Source organism: Hyperoodon ampullatus, assembly GCF_949752795.1.
Source record: "Hyperoodon ampullatus genome assembly, chromosome: X".
Lineage (NCBI taxonomy): Eukaryota > Metazoa > Chordata > Mammalia > Artiodactyla > Ziphiidae > Hyperoodon > Hyperoodon ampullatus.
The window spans coordinates 93,975,197-93,994,045 of NC_136913.1; the positions used below are offsets into that span (position 1 = coordinate 93,975,197).

At 45.9% G+C, this 18,849-nt stretch overlaps 1 protein-coding gene across 1 annotated transcript in view; it reads right to left on the reverse strand.

The window, feature by feature from the left end:
- COL4A6 (collagen type IV alpha 6 chain) overlaps positions 1-18,849 on the reverse strand; it is a gene marked incomplete at both ends in the record, with an annotated part of 287,744 nt that overhangs the window by 27,614 nt on the left and 241,281 nt on the right. Inside the window, 11 exons of the mRNA XM_079728096.1 lie at positions 1,394-1,447; positions 4,076-4,259; positions 4,790-4,969; positions 5,441-5,601; positions 7,363-7,467; positions 8,293-8,433; positions 9,333-9,440; positions 10,511-10,580; positions 11,742-11,795; positions 12,283-12,327; positions 13,586-13,645. Of these exons, the coding sequence (XP_079584222.1) occupies positions 1,394-1,447; positions 4,076-4,259; positions 4,790-4,969; positions 5,441-5,601; positions 7,363-7,467; positions 8,293-8,433; positions 9,333-9,440; positions 10,511-10,580; positions 11,742-11,795; positions 12,283-12,327; positions 13,586-13,645 (1,162 nt within the window). The remainder of the gene's footprint in view (positions 1-1,393; positions 1,448-4,075; positions 4,260-4,789; positions 4,970-5,440; positions 5,602-7,362; positions 7,468-8,292; positions 8,434-9,332; positions 9,441-10,510; positions 10,581-11,741; positions 11,796-12,282; positions 12,328-13,585; positions 13,646-18,849) is intronic.

The following is an 18,849-nucleotide window of genomic DNA, read 5'->3' on the forward strand; positions in this document are numbered from 1 at the left end:
GTATTCAGAAGAGCTCCCGCAAGGCCATCCCCTGGATTCTACCTCAGTCAGGTTAGTGACACTACTTTGTAGCCTGGGCAGCAACCCTCTGCCTTCTAGACCTCAGGCTCCTATAGTTATATTTCCACAGGTGGAAAGATGGCCACAAGCCTGATCTTCCTCCATAGGTAGTCATACCCATCTCCATCCTGCCAGATGTTGAAGTGATGGAGCTATTTTGGAGGGCTATTTCCCTACTGTGGAAACATGCTTTATGAGCAAGCACCTCATGATGGATGAGATGCTTCATGGGGAGAGGGCTGCCAGTCCTGTGTTCGGCTTTGGACTAGGCTGAAGAACTGCCTCGCCAGATGGTATCATGAGAGGGACCCTGCAGAAAACTCTCCTGCCCCAACTATTTCAGTAGCTGATTGACTCTAATGTGTCAAACATTGTAGTTCCATTGCTTTAAGTCTTAAAAAACAAACTGGATAAAATACAAATATCTCTGGGCCAGGTCCAAACATGAAGCCATCCATCTTCAATTGATCATATCTGTTTCATAGATTCTTTTCACCTGTGATAGCCAGAGCAAAACAAAATCTTTAGAAGATGGGGCCAAGGACAGGCATCTGGAAAGGTTCCAGGGCAGGAAATATACTTAGAAAAGGGAAGATGAGTAGAACCCAGAGGAAATCAAGGACATACTTCCCTTTGCCTCGGACCAGTCCTGTACAACACAACACATTTGTGTATTGCAAGCAGAGGGTCAAAATGGTGAGAAGGTAAGGACTTCACGTCATACTGCTATCTGACTCTTTTACTTTACATTCCTGTCTTTTACTTTACATCCCTGAGTTCTGAGCCTTCTCCCCAACAAAGCAGAAACCAGCTCTACCCTTGTTCTGTTTTATAAGTGCAACAAATGACCTAGTTATTCAGAATTTTCCCCATTAATGACAAAATTCATCTTCAGAATAAAAAAGCACCTCTGGTTATCAAGATTCTAACATCTCAGCTGATTCTGGTTCCAGTGAATAAATATCAGACATGTGTGGCTCCTTCCAGGTACCTCCCAAGGCAAGTCATGGCCTCAGTTAAGTTCATAAATGAAGATGCTCAAGGAAGAGATCAGCCAAGCCATCAACATGCACAGTGAAGGAGGCCAGCCCCTCGCAGAGACTGCATGCCCACTTCCTCTCTCCTCCCTCCCAGGAGAGGTGTGCTAAGGAGACTTTGCAGCGGTGTCAGCGTGAGTCTTTGCACCCCAGCCTTAGGATCACCCCTCCCCAGCCCGGGCCTCCAGTGTGGTGCTCAGGATATTGTGAGTGTCTGACATTAAGTGAACAAAAAGGAAGGGGGGTGGTTTGCCATCACTGGTGTTTGAGAACCTCTAGACCTAACTACCTCTCACCTCCCTCTGTGTCTAAGTCTCCTTGCCCAACCTTCTCCCTGCAGCAGCAGTCACCTAGACCAAACAAGTAAAGAAGAAAATTAAACAGGGACAGAAGTTCCTTGAGGCCCAAGGGAAGTCTTGTCTGTAGCCCACCGATCAAATTCCCTGTCTGGACTGAGTCGAGAAAGCTGGCATCCACACTGGATCAAGGACACAGTAACCGCTGCAGTGATAACCAGGGTGATTGATTACTATGAGCATCTGGATCAGAGCCTCTTTGGAGACAGCCAGTTGTCTCCTTGCCCAGGATTTGTAATAATTCACACTATTAGGTTGAAAGGCTTCTGATGACTTCATTCCCTTTCCTGGCAATGTAGTTGTCCTAGCCTGAGCCACCACCATTTGGAGTGAGTACATTTAGGAACAGCATCTTCATCTTTCATGGCAACAGTAATGGCCATAATGCAAATGTTTAGGGCCCACAGGTTAAGTGATTTTACAATTGTGTGGAAAGAAAGCTAGGTTTGAGGAGTTATATTTGGTGGCTGTAGAGAGAAAAAGAAAGCTAATGCTCTTAATTGAAGTAATTTTTGGGAAAGCCTTGGTATTGCAACAAGAACATTTTCTGCGTAAGGCATCTCCCAGGCTATAGCTTTCTAGATCACTAGTTTCCTGAGAACTTTCTGGGTCCAGGGATAGTGAAGTTTGGGACAGAAATGTTCCTGTGGGCTTCCTTCTGTTTCCAAGCAGTTGGAATGTTGATAATATCCAGATTTGAGCGTAGCTAAGTATATAGGCACCATGTTAATATAACTCAGTTTAAAACCTAGTTGCCTGAAAAATGGGTTGAACTAGAACGAAGACCCAATTGGCAGAGGGGCGGTGGAATGACCATGAATAATGTCTCTGGGAACAGAGCTGGAAGCAAAGCTATAGCTGACACCAGGACTTCCAAAGGGCCGAATGGTTTTGTTTGACAAAATTCCTCACAGCCTTAATAGGTATACTGACTTGGACTGAAATACTGACTTGGGTTTAAGAATCTTGAATCATCCATTTTTAACTTGTACTGTAATCCTTATTATACCAATTCACAAAAGTACATTTTAAAAGCAATAAATTTTTACAAGACCTGGTATCTGTCTTCTTTTTTGTAATTCTTCAAGGTGATGAGGTGGAAAGAGGAGAAATAGGTCTAAGAAGAAGGTCCTTGGTTATGTAAAAGGCCCTTTCCTCTGTAAATGTATATTAGTCTCCTTTGGAACACTGCACTATACTAGGCAGGTTGAGAAACACTAAAAAGGATTACTCAAAAAGGATTACTTCCTTAGTATCCAGAGGCTTACAATGCATTTGGAGAAAGTAAAAGCATTAATGGAAGGAAATATATAATCTAACTGGCAAAGACATACTATAGGGGTCATGAGAAAGCTTAGTGGAAGAATTAGGGCCTATATCGAACCCTGAAAGTTGAATGGGATGTGAGTACATAGAGAAAGGAGGAAGCGTATTCAAGAAAAAGGCAACATGGGCAAAATCTTGGAGTTAGAAATGAATATATGGTTTATGGGGACAGTGAAAGATACTGTTGTCTTAGTGTTTTGTTTTGTTTTAATCATGAAGAGTATGAGATAAAGTCAGGTTAGAAAGGTTGGTTGTGTCCATGTTTGGAGACTTCTGAATTCTAGGCTGAGGAGTTTGAACATTGTCCTCTATTTAGTAGAGAACATCTGTGGCTTTGGACTAGGGGAGTAACATGATGGAACCAGCTCTTTACAGATTATTAAATTGGCAGCAGTGTTCATAGTGGAATTGAGTGGGGAAAGTCTAGAGGCAGGAAATGAAAAACTACTTAGGAAGTTGTCATTCTTCCATCCATCCATCCATCTATTCATCCATCCATCCATCTATTCCAACAAGCATATAGGTGTTAGCTAGGCATGAGATAATGAGCTTAATACCAAGAAGAAGAAGGGGAGAATATAAGAGGCATTGAAAATGAAGAATATGAGACGAATTTCAAGTTTTCAAACTTCAGACGACTACAAGAAGTGTGGTACCACTAATGGGAACATAGAAGTTGTGGAAACACAGAAGTTAGGATGAAGAACTGTTCTAGCTGTACGCAAGAAGGCAAGTTAATAGCATAGTACCTTGATCTATAAGCAGGGCTGTCACTCATTATAATTACTAAAATTCAAGTGCAAAGAGAAGTTATATAAATGGGAGGGATTTAAGGTATGAAATGGAGATCAGACTAGATAGAACTAGGGTCTCTTCTCAATCTGAGATCTCATGAATTAAGGAAAGGTTCTTCCCTACTGATGATATTACCATACAACTTAGAGGATAGCTTCCTTGTCCAATTTCCACTCATTACTTCCATGGCACTTGTAATAAATGGTCATCCAGCTTCTTCTTGAAATCTTCCAGGGATTAAGAGCTCATAACCTCCCAAGGCCATTCTGTTATACTTTCAGACTGCTCTGTTAGGAAGTTTTTCACTTAGTAGGGCTGAAATCTATATTGTTCTGTGTAACTGTACCACAGTGTGATCCTTTTTCCACATGAAAACCCTCAAGAGGATTGAAAGTAGTGATTCCAGTTAGCCTTCTTATGACACATTTCATGCATCTGGGTCATATCTACCCTCAAGGAGTCAGTTTTCCAAGCCCAAAGCCAGCTGATTCCCTGACTCACCTGGAATCCCAGGGGGGCCTGGTTGCCCTGGGAATCCATCTACTCCTTTATCTCCAGGAAGCCCACGAGGTCCAGAAGATCCTGGTAGCCCAATTCCTGGGGGGCCAATTGGACCAGTGTGGCCTTTTTCACCAGGAAGTCCTGGTAACCCCTTTTCACCTGGGAAGCCCTGTCCACCAACACCCTAGACAACACATAGGAAAGGATGAAAGCATGACTTAAGAGACTTATCTGGAGAGCCCTCTGACCATAGGAAAGAAACACCTAACCAGTATGAACAGGGCTTTATTTTTTGGTTAAAATTCTCTGTCACTCTAGTTTTTCAATCAATTCTTCTGAGTCGAGTTAATGGGAGTGAAGCTTGTCAACCCTGAGTGATCTGATAATGCAAAAGGTTCTAGATTGGTGGGGGTGAGGGGGAAGGACAACTCTGGTTGGGGGGGGGTCATAGAAAGCAGCTGGATTACTTGCAAGGGAAAGCTCCTGAGAAGCTGAAACATTTTAAGTGATGTGGTCAGTTGTCACTAGCGTTTATCAAGTGAGCCAATGACCCATTCTGAGAAAAAGATCCCTATTTTACAGAAAGGCAAAGCACAGAGCCAAAAGTGTCAGTGGCAGAGGCAGGAAGTAGCCATCAGATACTCCCCACCCGCCCACCTGCCAAGTCAGGTGTGAGGATTTACAGCACTGTTTACCCAGGAACAATCGACTTACCTGAAAGCCTGGCAGGCCTGGTAAACCTGGTACTCCGTCCTTGCCTGGGGCTCCTGTCTCACCAGGGAGCCCCTGGGGACCAGGATCACCCTGATCTCCTGGCATCCCTGATCCTGTACTGAGAGTCGCTTCCCCTTTCTTTCCTTTGGGGCCTGCCAGACCTCGAGGCCCAAATACACCCTGACAAAAAGACAGAAGGGAATGATGAGGAGACGCAGACTTCATAGGATTCTGGCACCTCACATAGGTCTGACCTAAAACAGGTCCTTGGGTACATTTTGGCGCAGTTCTGGACACTGGATTATGTCGTCATCTTGGATTATAATTGCCCATTTATTTTCTTACCCTTTCTAAATTTTGATATCTTTGAGGATGGGAACCTTGTCTTCAGGGCCTGGCACAGTTCTAGGCAAATGTAAATAATTTTGTGGAAGGAAGGGAGGGAGGAAGGGAGGGAACATAGGTAGGTTAAAGCAGAAAGGGACTTTCAAGATACCTAGATAGACTTCTTCATACTACGGATCAAAACCTTGAAGGTCTGCTTTATCCCCATCTTTCTTTTATGTGTTTTAGGAAAGTGATTGGTGAGGAGTGAGGGGCATTTAAAAGCTCCCATTTGCTCCCTCAGGGCCAAAGTTTGGTAAGACTTACTGGATCCCCTGATGGGCCCTGTGCACCCCCAAAGCCTGAATCTCCTCTTGTTCCTTTCAGGCCCGGAAGGCCCAGGAGACCTGGTGGCCCAGGCAGGCCTGGCTCCCCAGGTGGTCCAATGTTTGGGACACCACCATCACAAGCACAAAAACCTGAGTCCCCTGGAGGAAAAGAAAAGAGAGGCAACATTAATCTAAGTGGGCCATCTTTCCAAGAAGAAGGAAGACCTGCCAGCGGTAATTTGTGACCTGAACAACTCCATGGAGGGAATCAGAAGGCCTGCAGAGAACAGACTCGAATGAACTAGGTTCACTTTCCATCAAAGTACATCTGTGCTAGTGATTTGGATTTCAGTCTTCTGGGGTGGAGCCCAGCCATCAGTGAGTCTAATGTGCAGCCAGAGTTGAGAACCACGGACCTATACTAACCAACTGAGAGTCTGGAATCCAAGCCGCTTGAACATCCTATTCACCAAAATGTCTTTCCCCTGTCTTTTGTACACAGAGACAAATGCCAAATAAATTGACGACAGATATTTCAGCAAAGCATCTTTGAAGAGATAGCAAGGAGTCACTAGCACTATAGCCCAGCCACTTATACCTTCCATGCTTATGTTCTAGGAAATGAGACTTTGGATCAACAGAGGTGACTCTGAGTTTCCCTAAGATCCTGAAGGGCCTCTTCCTACCTTTAGAAAATCGATAATCCCTGAAACTCTGAAAGAACAGCCTGTTCTCCAAATAATCATTTCTCGAGTGTGATCCATGAACCTCCTGCATGAGTCACCTGGGATGCTCGTTTATAAGGCAGCTTGCTGGGCCTCACCCCAGGTCCAATCAATCAGACTCTCAGGTGGCCAGATCCAAGAATCAGATTTGTAGTAATTTCCCCTAGGTGATTCTCATGTCCAGTGAATCACTTGAGAATCACTATCACTATTCCAGTCTCAGAGAGAGAAAAAAAAAAAACAAAAAACCTTCTGGTCCCATGGGAATATAGGAGGGGAGGCATTAGAGTTGGCCCTGTTTTTAAGTATGAGAATGGTATCAAGAAGCACACTAGCTCTGCAGTGAGTCAGGGAAGGGCCAAAGTTGACATCCTAGGTCAAGACTTGAAATTTAATATCCTTTGCCCTCAATCATCTTCCCCGGATCTAAAAATTAGAGATGGGGCTTTCAAAAATTTCTGAACTAGCTCCTATACTTAGGTAGTTCCATTTTATGATAGGGCAATGAGAAAGGAGAGGAGTGAGTTAAAACCTCTCTGTTTGAGGTCGAGGAGAGCTGTAAATTTCTTGAGAGAACAGGAGAGATCTCAGGTACCTGAAACCCCCAGGTATACCCAAACCTCTCTTCAGCCAGTACTTTCACCTCTTCCTCCAACCTGCCCTGGGCTGGAACTATAATGAAGTGATTTATTTGCACTTTGGCATCTGCCCCTCAGAGTATGAAATGGAGGAATGACCCAAAGACAACAGGAAGATGGAAAGTGCAAGGCAGCCGAAGGCTGGGGCAATCAATCAATCCTTCAGTCAATCTGTGGGGACCAGAGTTGTTTTCCAGGAGCCAGTTGACTTTTTCAGAGTTCCAGGTCTTGACCTCTCCTTCAGGCTGAAGGTAATCATAAGTGACTTCTTGCCTTGGCCTTGCAAACTGAGAGGGGCTGCAGAATGTGCAGAGTAGCTTCTGCAGGTGGAGGGGCAGGTAGAGTAGCCTGGGGGCCACTTTGTCCTGTGTGACCTCAATCGCCAGCCTCAGTCTTAGAGCTCCAAACATAGCACTTCCAATAGTCATATAATCACATCCCCACTCAAGATCCAGGATTGGTCCTGTTCAGGTTCCCAAGGCTGTTAGTTTGCTTCTTCCCAGAGGGCCTTCTCCAGGGAGTTTGGGGAACAAAGAAACCTAAGGGGGCAAAATCACCTTTGATTCCTTTGAGGCCTGGGTTTCCTTTTGGACCTCGTTCTCCTCGGAGACCAGGCAGCCCTGGCTCTGTGCTCTGTAGAGTCCCCGTCTCAAATGCTGGACCTTTAGGAAAAAGAAACATAAAAGACTGGCAACTTACAGGAGCCTGGGCTCATGTGGCTCAGCATAGCAGCTCAGTCACCCAGGGTCCTTGAGCCTCAACCACCAGAGCAGAGACACCCTCCCCGCAAAAAATCCAAGACAAGGACCCAAAGTCTGTAACAGGTCCAAACTCTGTTGGCTCAATTCTCTCTACTACTACTACTTATAGGATGTCTACTACACTCCAGGCACTGGACTAGACACTGGGGATATGGGAATAACCAAGGCAGCTTCAGCAACTCAGCAGTCCCCGTGTCTATCCCAGGAAGTCCTCTTGGGACAAAAGAGGAGATGGGTACAAACTTCAGTGGTCAGGTGTTGCAGGTTACAAAAAAACATACGGGGCATATTTCTAGCCTTTTTCTTAGAATCTAGAATCTCATGCTCAGGTAGATGACCTAAGGAGAATAAGCCCTGTGGAGGCTTTTAGCAGCCACTTTGAGGATCCAGGCTTGGTTTCCCATTTCTTGGACTCTCAGCCCGCCCCGCTGGAGCCCTGAGGACCAGGGAAAGCTTGAAAGAGCCAATGCTGCTCCTTCAGAAGCTGCAAGACCACAGGCCTAGGGGCTGAGAACAGTGAAGGGGGAAACGGAATGACTACGAAGTCAGAAGGCATTAGGTAGTGTCTGATCATTGAGATGGCCCTCACTTGTCTATTGCTTGATGCACACTCTGATTGCTGTGGTCCCTAACCTGTGAGATGCTCCCTCCCTCAAAAATCAGTACTGTTCTGCAATCTGGATCACACCTGGATCTCAAGACCAAAGAGAGAAACAAACAACTTACCGGGTAGGCCTGGTAGGCCTGGTAGGCCTGGCAAACCATCTCTGCCAGGGAGGCCAGCTGCCCCAATTGTGGTGTGGCCGGGGTTTCCTTGGTCCCCCTTCAGGCCTGGAACTCCCTGGAGCCCTAGAGCACCGGGGCCACCTGGAAGGATAAGCCCACACAAACATGCTCATCACATCACCCTCCTCTTCAGGGGATTCCAATCAGTGCCGATGTTAGACACTAGCTCCAAGGAAGAATTTGGGAAAGCATTTGCCCTTCTCCTGCAGCTGAGTTAGAAAGGTCCCTAGGAATCAGCTAGCCTAACCTCTTGGGAAATGGAGGCCCAAAGACGTACAGAAACATGGTCAGGGGTGCAGAACTTCTAAGTGGCACACCTGAGAGGGAAACCTGGGTCTCCAGCCTCCCATTTCTAGATTTTTTCCACCTCGGTGCTGAGATCAGCTGTACCTCCTCCAAGGGGCCATTTTAAAAGCACAGGTATCCTTACAGAGGCCCATCTCCAGAGAATTTAGAAACTGCTGTCTTTAAAAGTAATGTCTGAGGCTTTATATTTGGAATATCACTGCCTCCCAGACTCTGGCATGCCCTTTCTCTGTTTACTACTATAGAGTGACATATGGGCGTGTTCCTCCAATGATTGTGTCAAGGATGTCATCCACAGGATCCTGGGTTAAGCACAGAGTGAAGGTCTGGGTACAAACTTTCATCTAGGCTTTTGTTAGTTCCTTCTGGCAAGCATCAACTGGGATGGCACATAAACAGAAGGGTGACAGGGCTCTGGCAGGCCAACACAGGCCCCCTAATTGATGGTCTGGGATGGCCTGTCTAGTTATGGTACATTATTGAGGTCAAAGGAAAGCTGCTTACCCAGGCCCTATTCTCATATACATTGGCCTTGGGCTTGCAGCAGGGAGCCTACTGACTATAGTCTACCTTTCTTTTGACTTTGGCTGGGTATGTACCCAGACCAGAGTATAGAAGGGGATGCTGAGCACCAGAGTGGAGATCTGTGCATGGGGTGGGTTAGTTTGTTTTACCTGGTAAAGCTGGTAATCCAGGGGCACCAGGAGGGCCAGGCAGGCCCTGGATGCCTTCATCTCCTTTAAGGCCTGGGAGGCCTGGCATACCGGGGTCTCCAGGATAACCTGTCATTGCAACAACAACAAAAAAAGCAGTAAGAAAACCGAAGGGAGGCCAACAAATGCCACAAAATGCCTCAAAAGAGTTGCAAGGAGATGTCCTCAGGTTAGAAGCACCTTTCTTGCCCTTCATAGGTCTCCCAGATGCTAATGCCCTCACGTGATAATGGGCCTATTTGAGCTAAGGCTCTCCTACTGTTCAGTACTGGTCTGGCCAGGGCTTACCTTCCATGGTAAGATCTGATAAGTACTAGGAAGGTTCTTCTACTACTAGTAATCTTTTGTCATGCCTCAAATCTCTGCCATTTGGGTTAAGGTGTTGAAGCCTACTCTTCATGTTATACACAGGTTTCTTGAGCATGGAACACAGGAAGCCACTGTCAACCATTAACACCTCAGCTTTAATGAGTTTACCAGACAGGGCACAGGCCTGAGAGGATGTGAGGAGAGGGAAGTTAGGAGACCCAGATGGGAGAGGCACTGTAGGAGAAGCCTTTGGTCAAGCGAGAAGTAGCTGGAGACACTGACATCTAGATCTCTAGAGAAGTCGAAGGGAAGAGTTGGGCACACACAGTAACTAGAACAAGGAGAGGTGAAGGCAAACTTCCAAAGTGTCACACTACTGAGGGCTGTCCTAACCAAAAGATACTTGCTCCCCTAACCAAAGATACTTTTCCACTTCCCGTGAAATTGTCAAGCTCAAGCATGCATGGGATCATGTACATGAGACCCTGTGTGTCCCAGAGTATCAGGCTGAAGTTAGCCTAGCTGGGAGGGTATGAATCCTTCCCTAAGCATTACTAGGAGAACCATTTTTAGCAAATCCAGACCCAGGCCAACGCAAATCCTAGTCTTGGTGGACCCAACACAAACATGGAGTATGGAGCTTGGCTTCTTTGCCTAAGACATTGGAGTTAGATTCATTTCCCAAGTTTAGGATCCATGAGTGGCCCTTGTGGGGATCGGGTTTAGCAGCAATCCAGTGGCTGACAAAGTATCCTCTTAACAATTACAGGGGATATAGAATTCAAGTTCCTATCTTTTTTTTTTCCACTCCAATCAATGAAAAGTTGCACCTGAGATCACAGCACCATCTGTATCGATGAAAACATCTGGGCCTGGCAGGCCAATGTCACCCTTTTCACCCTGCAAAGATTAAATACATTAAACACAAATATTTCTGTGACCTCATCACATAAGATTTATGTTCCCTCAAAACCATTCCCTGGGACAATGGAAGGTTCCTCCTTCTGTAACCCCTGATTTCCAGGGCCAAATAATCCGTAGGTTAATTTCAAAGTCCAATAAATTTAAGATGAAGGTGACACAAGGCAGCCCAGAGGCCTGACACTCAATTGAGAACCTGTCAATGACAAGGGATCCCAATTTTATCTTGCAACCTGACTCCAAGACAATCTGCTTCTGGGCCTGGGAAACATATCGTAGGAATAGACAATATGGTTATGCCCAAGAGGTGCTAAGGAGGGAACAGAGTTTTAACTTTTTTTCCCCACTTTCAGCAGGCTTGGGACTCTGCTATTGTCACGGCCCTTGTTAGTGGGTGATGTCAGGCAGAGGAAGTCAAAAGAGTCCTAATTCTCTCAAAAGGGAGACTCAGGTACCAGAATCAGACAGAGTGGCATATCCAGGGTTGGGAGGTAGGAGCTGTCTGCCCCAGGTGCAGGCAATAAGGGGATGCATTGCTTGAGAGAATTTAAAAACGATAACAAACCCAAAAGTTGGCAATTCTAAACAATGTCAGTAATAAAATATTTCTCCTTGTAGGGATGGACTTGCTTGTACGCATTTCGTGTGAAAAGGGTGACATTTAAAATGTCAAAATACTAAAAAATACTCCATTTCATCATATAGGCATTTGCTATGATCTGAGTGTTTGTGTCCCCCGAAAATTCATGTTGAAAACCTAATGCCCAAGGTGATGACAATATTAGGAGGTGAGGCCTTTGGGAGGTGATTAGGTCATGAGGGCAGAGCTCCCACCATTGTTAGTGCCCTTATAAAAGAGGCCCAAGAGAGCTAGCCTGCCCCTTCCACCATGTGAGGACACAGCAAGAAGTAGGCAGTTTGCAAGCCGGAGGAGGAATGTTCACCAGAACCTAACCATACTGGCCCCCTGATCTCAGACTTCCAGACTCCAGAACTATGAGAAATAAATTTCTCTTTTTTATAAGCCACCCAGTCTGTGATATTTTGTTATAGCAGCCCAAATGGACTAAATAGCATTTATACTAATTCTTCACCCTTCCATCTCCTCAATCCTGGATTTTCACTTCCCAACAACATTACCTTAATTCCTGGGAATCCATTAAGCCCGGGGAAACCTGAAGACCCCTTCTTGCCCTGTGACAGAAACATAGTTACAACTGAATTGAATGTCTAAGAGCATAAGAGGGGGTGGTTTTTGGATTAGGCCAGGGCAAATGGCACAGGGATTTTGGCCGGCATTCCAGGATATATATGGATCATACTTGACTCTGGAAGCCGTAAAATGTTCCAGAAGGCAATATGGCGCTTAGGTAGCCAACTTGCATGTTAGGAGGTACAAAGGCCACAAGGCTAGAGATGAATACAAGCAGGCTGGCTTTGCTAGGCCCTGATAACATGTTAAAGGAGTACGACTGCATCATAGCACTGAACACTGGACACTCGTCTTCTTGGGTAAAAACAAAAGAAGTGACTGGCTGAGATTCTATCAAACAAAGAGAGGCGGACAATTTGAATTGTAAGCAGTGTTCCCCTTTGGATTGATGGTCATGTTAAGTAAAGCAAGAGGGCCTTCTGATTTGGATTTTATACACTGAGGCTTTAATGATATTAACCAAAATACCTGACTCCCTGGAGGGCCATGGACTCCTTCTAAACCCGTGGGACCCTGTAAAGAGAACAGAGGTACCTTAGAAAGATTAATAGCCCATACTAGACAAAGCAACTAGACTTACTTAACAAAGCTCTCCAACTGAGATCAGGATTTAGCAGCTGCTAAAACCAGGTAAGAGAATGTTCCTAGACGTGCCTTAATGACTTCTTTCTAAGCACTAATCCATCAGGCTGAATAGGCACACAGGGAATTTTTAAAGAGCTAAATAAATGGAAACATTTTAAGTACTAGGTGGAATTGGGTAGAAGAGCTGGGTGGTATTATACTTAGTCTGCATTAGTTCCAAGTCATGAGATTTTTAAATAGATTGTGGGAGGGCCTCTCGTCTCTCTCCCCCAATGCATTTTTGTTGGTGATTTTGTGTTTTCAAGACAAGGGAGTAAAGGAGAGTGAAGAAAGAAATGGCAGGGTAATGGATGAACATTGCTGAATACTCAAAAGACTCTTGACAAACTTCATGAACAAGCTGAAAAGACAATTAATTCTCTGAAATGTTGCTTCTTTAAGGCTAAGGTTGGCCAGTTACTAACAACGTAAGACCTAAGTGCCTGAAGCTAGGAATCAGAGAGGCTAACAGTTATTTCTCCACTTGAAGTGAGATTATTATTGGAAACTGTTGACTCCAAACATTACTCACTATGTTCTAGAACTTCCCAGGTTTGTTTCTGTCCTATAAAAATTGCACTTGGTCCTCTTTCTTCCATTCCTGCAAACTGCCCCTACCCCACCTTCCCTCAGGTTAGAATGGAATGAAAGTAAGACATGTCATTCTTTAGCCCAGAAGATAATTATAGTTGAGGACAAGGAGAGTAAACGGGCTGAGGAACCACCTGGTGTAGGGGGTACAGTAAGTCCCCTACATGCGAACGAGTTCCATTCCAAGAGTGTGTTTGTAAGTCCAGTTTGTTCATAAGTCCAACAAAGTTAGCCTAGATACCCAACTAACACAATTGGCTATATAGTACTGTACTGTAATAGGTTTATAATACGTTTCCATCTTTGAAAGGTTCACAACTTGAAGGTTCGTATGTAGGGGACTTACTGTACCTCATTCCTTATTCAAAGGAGCCACTAAGTCAAGGGAATGTGGCAGAAGGGAGAGGAAGAGGTCTTAGGGACCTGCCCGAGGGTTGAGAAAGAGAAACAAGAGAAGCTTAGGAGGCCATCAAGTTACATAACAGAGATGCAAACAGGAAACAAAAGGGACAGGGTGACTTGACAGATCCAGGCAAGCAAAATTCCAGGTTCATACCCTAGGTCCCGGCAAACCAGGGATTCCCTTTTCTCCCTTTTCTCCAGCAATTCCAAAGCCCTAAAGGAAAAAGAGACCACAGATTATAACATTCATTTCCTCACAGGTCTCCTGGCTCCATCCAAATTTGGCAAGGTGGTAATTTCCAATCAGCTCCACTGTCCCACTGGGGAAGCTCACCATGCTGAGCGTCTCATCACCGCCTGAGAAACACATAGGACTTGAAGATAATTTGAACCATTCATTAAAGGCTTCTGTTTGGTTCTAGAAGTAATGTCTTCTCCCCAAAAAACCATTACAAGTATTTATGGAAACACGAACTAACAGCATAGAAATAATGACAGATCTAACCTCATTGATTTTACAGATGCGGAAACTAACACTCAGAAGGGCCAAGCATCTTGCATGGCTTAGAGAGTCAATGAGACAGTCAGGGCTTTAGCTTCCATTCCATGGCTGTTCCAGAGAACAGGCTGCTTCCCACTATCTAGGAGCTTGGGTCAAAGAGAACCCACAAATGGAGAACTGTGTTAATCCTTGGGGATTGATGCTAGAGAGAAGAGCTTTTGCCCTTTGGAGACATGATGACTGCAACATCCTCTGCAGTGGGAAGGAGTGTTTCTATCTAGGCATGATCTAGAACTGTGCGGGCTTTAGGAACACTCTCAAAGGGACTGCAAGATGGTCACCAACCCCTCTTGTCCTGCTCACAGAAGGTGAGGGCTTGCAGCCACAGACATGACTTGGGGATTCTCTAGGAACAAGCAGAAATCCAAAAAGCAGAGTGAATGAGAGAGCTTCCTCCCCTCTGGGTCCAGGGCAAGCATATTCTGGGCCCCCGAGATAGAGAAGAATTCATTACCAGAGTGGATAAAGTCTTTCATGGCAAATGTAATCGAGGTCACTTTGTTGTTACTGTTTAAAATGGGACTTCCTGGAGCACGGCTGTTGGCAAGTAGCATTTAGGCCTATTATGAGAGTAAAGGAGGCAGTGAAGTTCTCTCAAATGTAAGCTTGTGAAAGACACTAAATGTTATGGCACATCTCCTGTTGTCCTCTTGATGTGACCTGGCTCAGCTGATTGTAAAAGCACTGCTCCAATCCCATTTGTAGTTTTCTTCCTCTTTCATACTCAGAGCATTCCCGTGGGTACAGTTGGCTGTATAGCCCTTAGTTTTCTGGGCTCAAGTTTTTACTTTCTTTTGTTTTTAAAACATGAGTTGTTTTTATTGTTGTTGTTGTTGAGGAGGGGAGTGTATGCCTGTGAAGGGTCCAACTCAAAGCAGCCTTTGGTTCCTACTTGCCTTCCCTCTTTTCTATATCTACAGTTAGGAGTCAAATTGCTCAGACCTCATGCTGAATAGGATTTCTATTTGAAAGGCCCCTGTGTCAAACTGAATGCAAACTTAGTTCTGCAGCTCGAATTGGAAACCAAGGCATGCTGCCCCCTGGTGGCGTGTATCTATTGGCGGCTGAAGTCAAACACTTTGCGGAGCCTTCCCTGGCCTGTGCACAGAAGCTACGGCAGCCCACGCTGCCCCAAACTCTTCAAGCACTAAGCCGGGGTTCCGGATGAAAGTCTGTGAGAGAAGGTCTGTATCACATTCACTTTTGTCTCCTCCAAGGCATGTTACTGTAGCCTGAACACATACAAGGTGGTCCAATACATACTTGTTGAATTAAATGGAACAGTGACCCAGGGAAAAAAACTGTTCAAAAGCGTGAGAAAAAGAATGTCCAGGTACCATCTCACAGCCTCCACCTGTCTTTTCCACAGATGTAAAGACAAGGGGGCCTTGTCCTTCTTCTCCGGAAAGCAGAAAGAGCCTCTGGACTCTTGCTTTCTCAGAGAGAGGGTCTGAGAGCTTGAGCTACAAGGTGAGCAAAAAAAACATATACAAAGTTTAAAAAGGAAAAAAAAATTGTTAAAAAGCAATTTGTGTGTTGGGGTTAGAGCCAGTAAAACATAAATGACTTGGCAAGATATTGGGCTGTAGGCTCAGCTTGTCTCCCAGCACAGGGAGGCCCTGTACGAGGCCCTGCTGAACAAGCTGTTCTAACAAGATGTCTTGGGCCCCTGCCCCGTCCCAGTCGGTCGCCATCATGAGCTGATCAGCACCCACTGCTCTCTTACCCCTTCTCACCCACGGTCAGGAACACCTCATTAGAGCACTAGCTCAGCTGTTTACAGGCCTGGTCTCTAGGGCTCTGGTCTCCTGGTATTTTGGGTTCATGGATATTAGTGGCTCAGCAAAAACTCAGCTTCAGTCACGTGGCTGGGAGTCGGGGCGGACAGCAGGGTGAGGAGGAGGGTGTGAGAAAAAGGCAAGCTGCAAACAGTAGGCTGGAACCAGGGGCCGCCAGGCCCCGCTGTGGAGTGAAAGACACTCTGGCCCTGGGTCCTCAGAGGCCTGCTGGCCCGAGAGGCAGGCTGCCAGCAGCATGGTGGTCACCCTCTCTGCCTGAGCTCCTCGTCCGGCCCCAGTGAGGGCGGTGGAGAGGGGCGAGGCCCACGTGCACAAGGAGGGCGGGAAGGCAGGAGGGAGGCTGAAGCCTGAAAAGGGGGACGGAGGCCATGGGGGAGGGGCGGGGAACGATCATATTTGGGGGTCACGTTTCGGAGGCTAAACTGCAGCAATGGGTTTGGCTTGGCACTGCGAGGGTGACTTGAGATGTGAAACTTGAGAGGTTAGGAAAGTCAGTCTCCTTGTCAACTCTGACCCTGTCACACTGCTGCTACTGCCCCTCAGGGTGCCGGGTTGGTGGGGAGGCGGGGAGAGGAGGGGAGGGCTTAGCTTAAGTCTGTCAAGATGGGGCTCCTCCTCCGAAGCACCTACCTGAAGTGCCTGGAAAGCCTGGTGCTCAGCAGAAAGAGAACTCCCGCCTGTCCAGTAGTTGCCTCAGATCCACTCAATAGGTACCTCAGGATTCATCGCTTTCTTCCCTTCTCTCTCCCATCATCTGCCATGTTGCCTTACCCTGCGTTTGCTGGTGCCTTGGAGGGCACAGAGGTATATGACTCTCTTTGACAATCTCCACGGGAGCATCTGTGGCCTACACGTGAGTGTGCTGCTGGGACAATGTCATGAAATGTGTGAAGCTGGGGCTGAGCCAGAAAAGCAAGGATGCTGGGTCAGTGCAGACGGGGCAAGGGAAAGTGAAGTCTAAATCACTCAGGTTGGCCACTTGTCAGCAGCTCCTGCAAAGATCTGGGCTAGGATGGAAAGAAAACAAATGGTTGAAGGGAACATTTCAGATTCCCTAGAGATTTCCACCCTCAGTGCTGCCTTGTTTCTCAGTGAGTGTGGATAATTGAAAGCCGACGTGAGGACTTTGGATTTGAGAAGTGTGTTTCCTCTGAAAAGCCCAGAGCATCTCAAACACGTCACCACCTTTCTTCTTACAACTATTCTGGCAGAAGTCACAGAAGTTACCTATAAATGTTCCCATTAAGCAGATAGAGATATTAGCAGCAAAGGAGTTATAGGATTTGGCCAGGGTTGCATGTGGAATCCACACCAAAGTGGCCTGAGAACTCTGGTTTCTTGATTCCCACTCTCTGAAAATATGCTGTACCATATAAAGGAAGCTTTTTTTTCCACCTTGGATGTCTTTACAATCAACTGGGGTTTCTATTTGTCAGGCCACACTATGAAACACTGGAAATGCTGAGCTTGAAACGGTATTGCAATTTATCACTGTTCATTGCTGTCAGTCAGTGTGTCTTTCTTTCACAGGGCAAAAGGGAACGGGTGAAATTGCAGAAGGGGAAATCCTCTGAGGTAGAACAGGGAAGGGAATGGTAAGGAGAGAGGGAGCGTGAGCCAGGGAACTGCAAAGCACCAGAGATCACGCAATCCACAACCACCATGACAAGAAGGAACTGAACAGTAGGGGGCAGTATGGTATGAGGAAAAAGCCTGGAGTTGGCTAGTATTCAAGAAAACTGAATTTCAGTCTCAGCTCTGCTAATAACTTGCTGGGTGACTCTGGACAAGCCTCTTTACCCATTCAGGCCATGGTTTCCTCATCAGTCAGGGATATAAACCCAGCCCACCTTGCTTACATCATAGGGATGATATGAGGTGACTAGAATTTATGCGAAATGCTCACAAAGAAAGGTGCAGACTTTATTCCCCAGCCCACTTGCAAAGTACTCTATGTCTGTGCTGTCCAATCGAAAGATAATGTGAACTACTATGTTATTTTAAATTTTCTAGTAGCTTCATTAAAAAAGTAAAACAAATAGGTGAGGTTCATTTAACAACATTTTATTTAACGAAACACATCATAAATATTGTCATTTCAACACTGACGTAAAAATTGTTAATGAGATAATCTAGATTATTTTCCTCACACCTAGGTTTGGAAATCTGGTGTGTATTTTACACTTACAGCACATCTCATTTCAGGCTAGCCACATTTCAAGGGATTGGTAGCTATTATGTGGCTAGTGGTTATCATATTGGACAGCACAGATTTATACTTTATAAAGAAACCTGATGAACATTGTGAGTTGGGCCTCAAAACAGTAGATATGACCATTGCCACATGACATATATACAGAGAGGTTCAGATATTTGAAGGCCCAGAGCTGGGGCTGAGGCTGAAGTCCAGGTGTCCTGTCTCCAACATCAAGATTCTTTCCCTTTGATTCATTAGATACTGAGCTGATTAAAATCAAGGCCATTGGGCCTCCCTGGTGGCGCAGTGGTTGAGAGTCCGCCTGCCGATGCAGGGGATACGGGTTCGTGCCCCGGTCTGGGAGGATCCCATATGCCGCGGAGCGGCTGGGCCCGTGAGCCATGGCTGCTGAGCCTGCGCATCCGGAGCCTGTGCTCCGCAACGGGAGAGGCCACAACAGTGAGAGGCCCGCGTACCACAAAAAAAAAAAAAAAAAAAAAAAAAAAAATCAAGGCCATTGAATAGATGGTTCTCTGTTGTCCCTGTGTCTCTATGGAGTAGTAGGGATCATTGTGGAAGCAATCTGTGCCACTAGCTGTACTGGCTGTGTTTTCTGGCCACCTGGAGAGACCCAAAGTGTTTCAAAGAACTGCAGGGAACCACCGGAGTCATCTCTCCCCACTTTGCAAGCAAGCCAGGGGCAGGCCTAGTCATCTTTGATTCATCCATTTCCCTCCTGACTCCTACACCCAATCCATGGAAATCTCATCAGCTCCTTCAAAACATATCTTGTAGTTTAAGAGATATATCAACCAAATGTAACGTGTGAGCATCGTTTGGATTCTGATTCAAAACCAGGT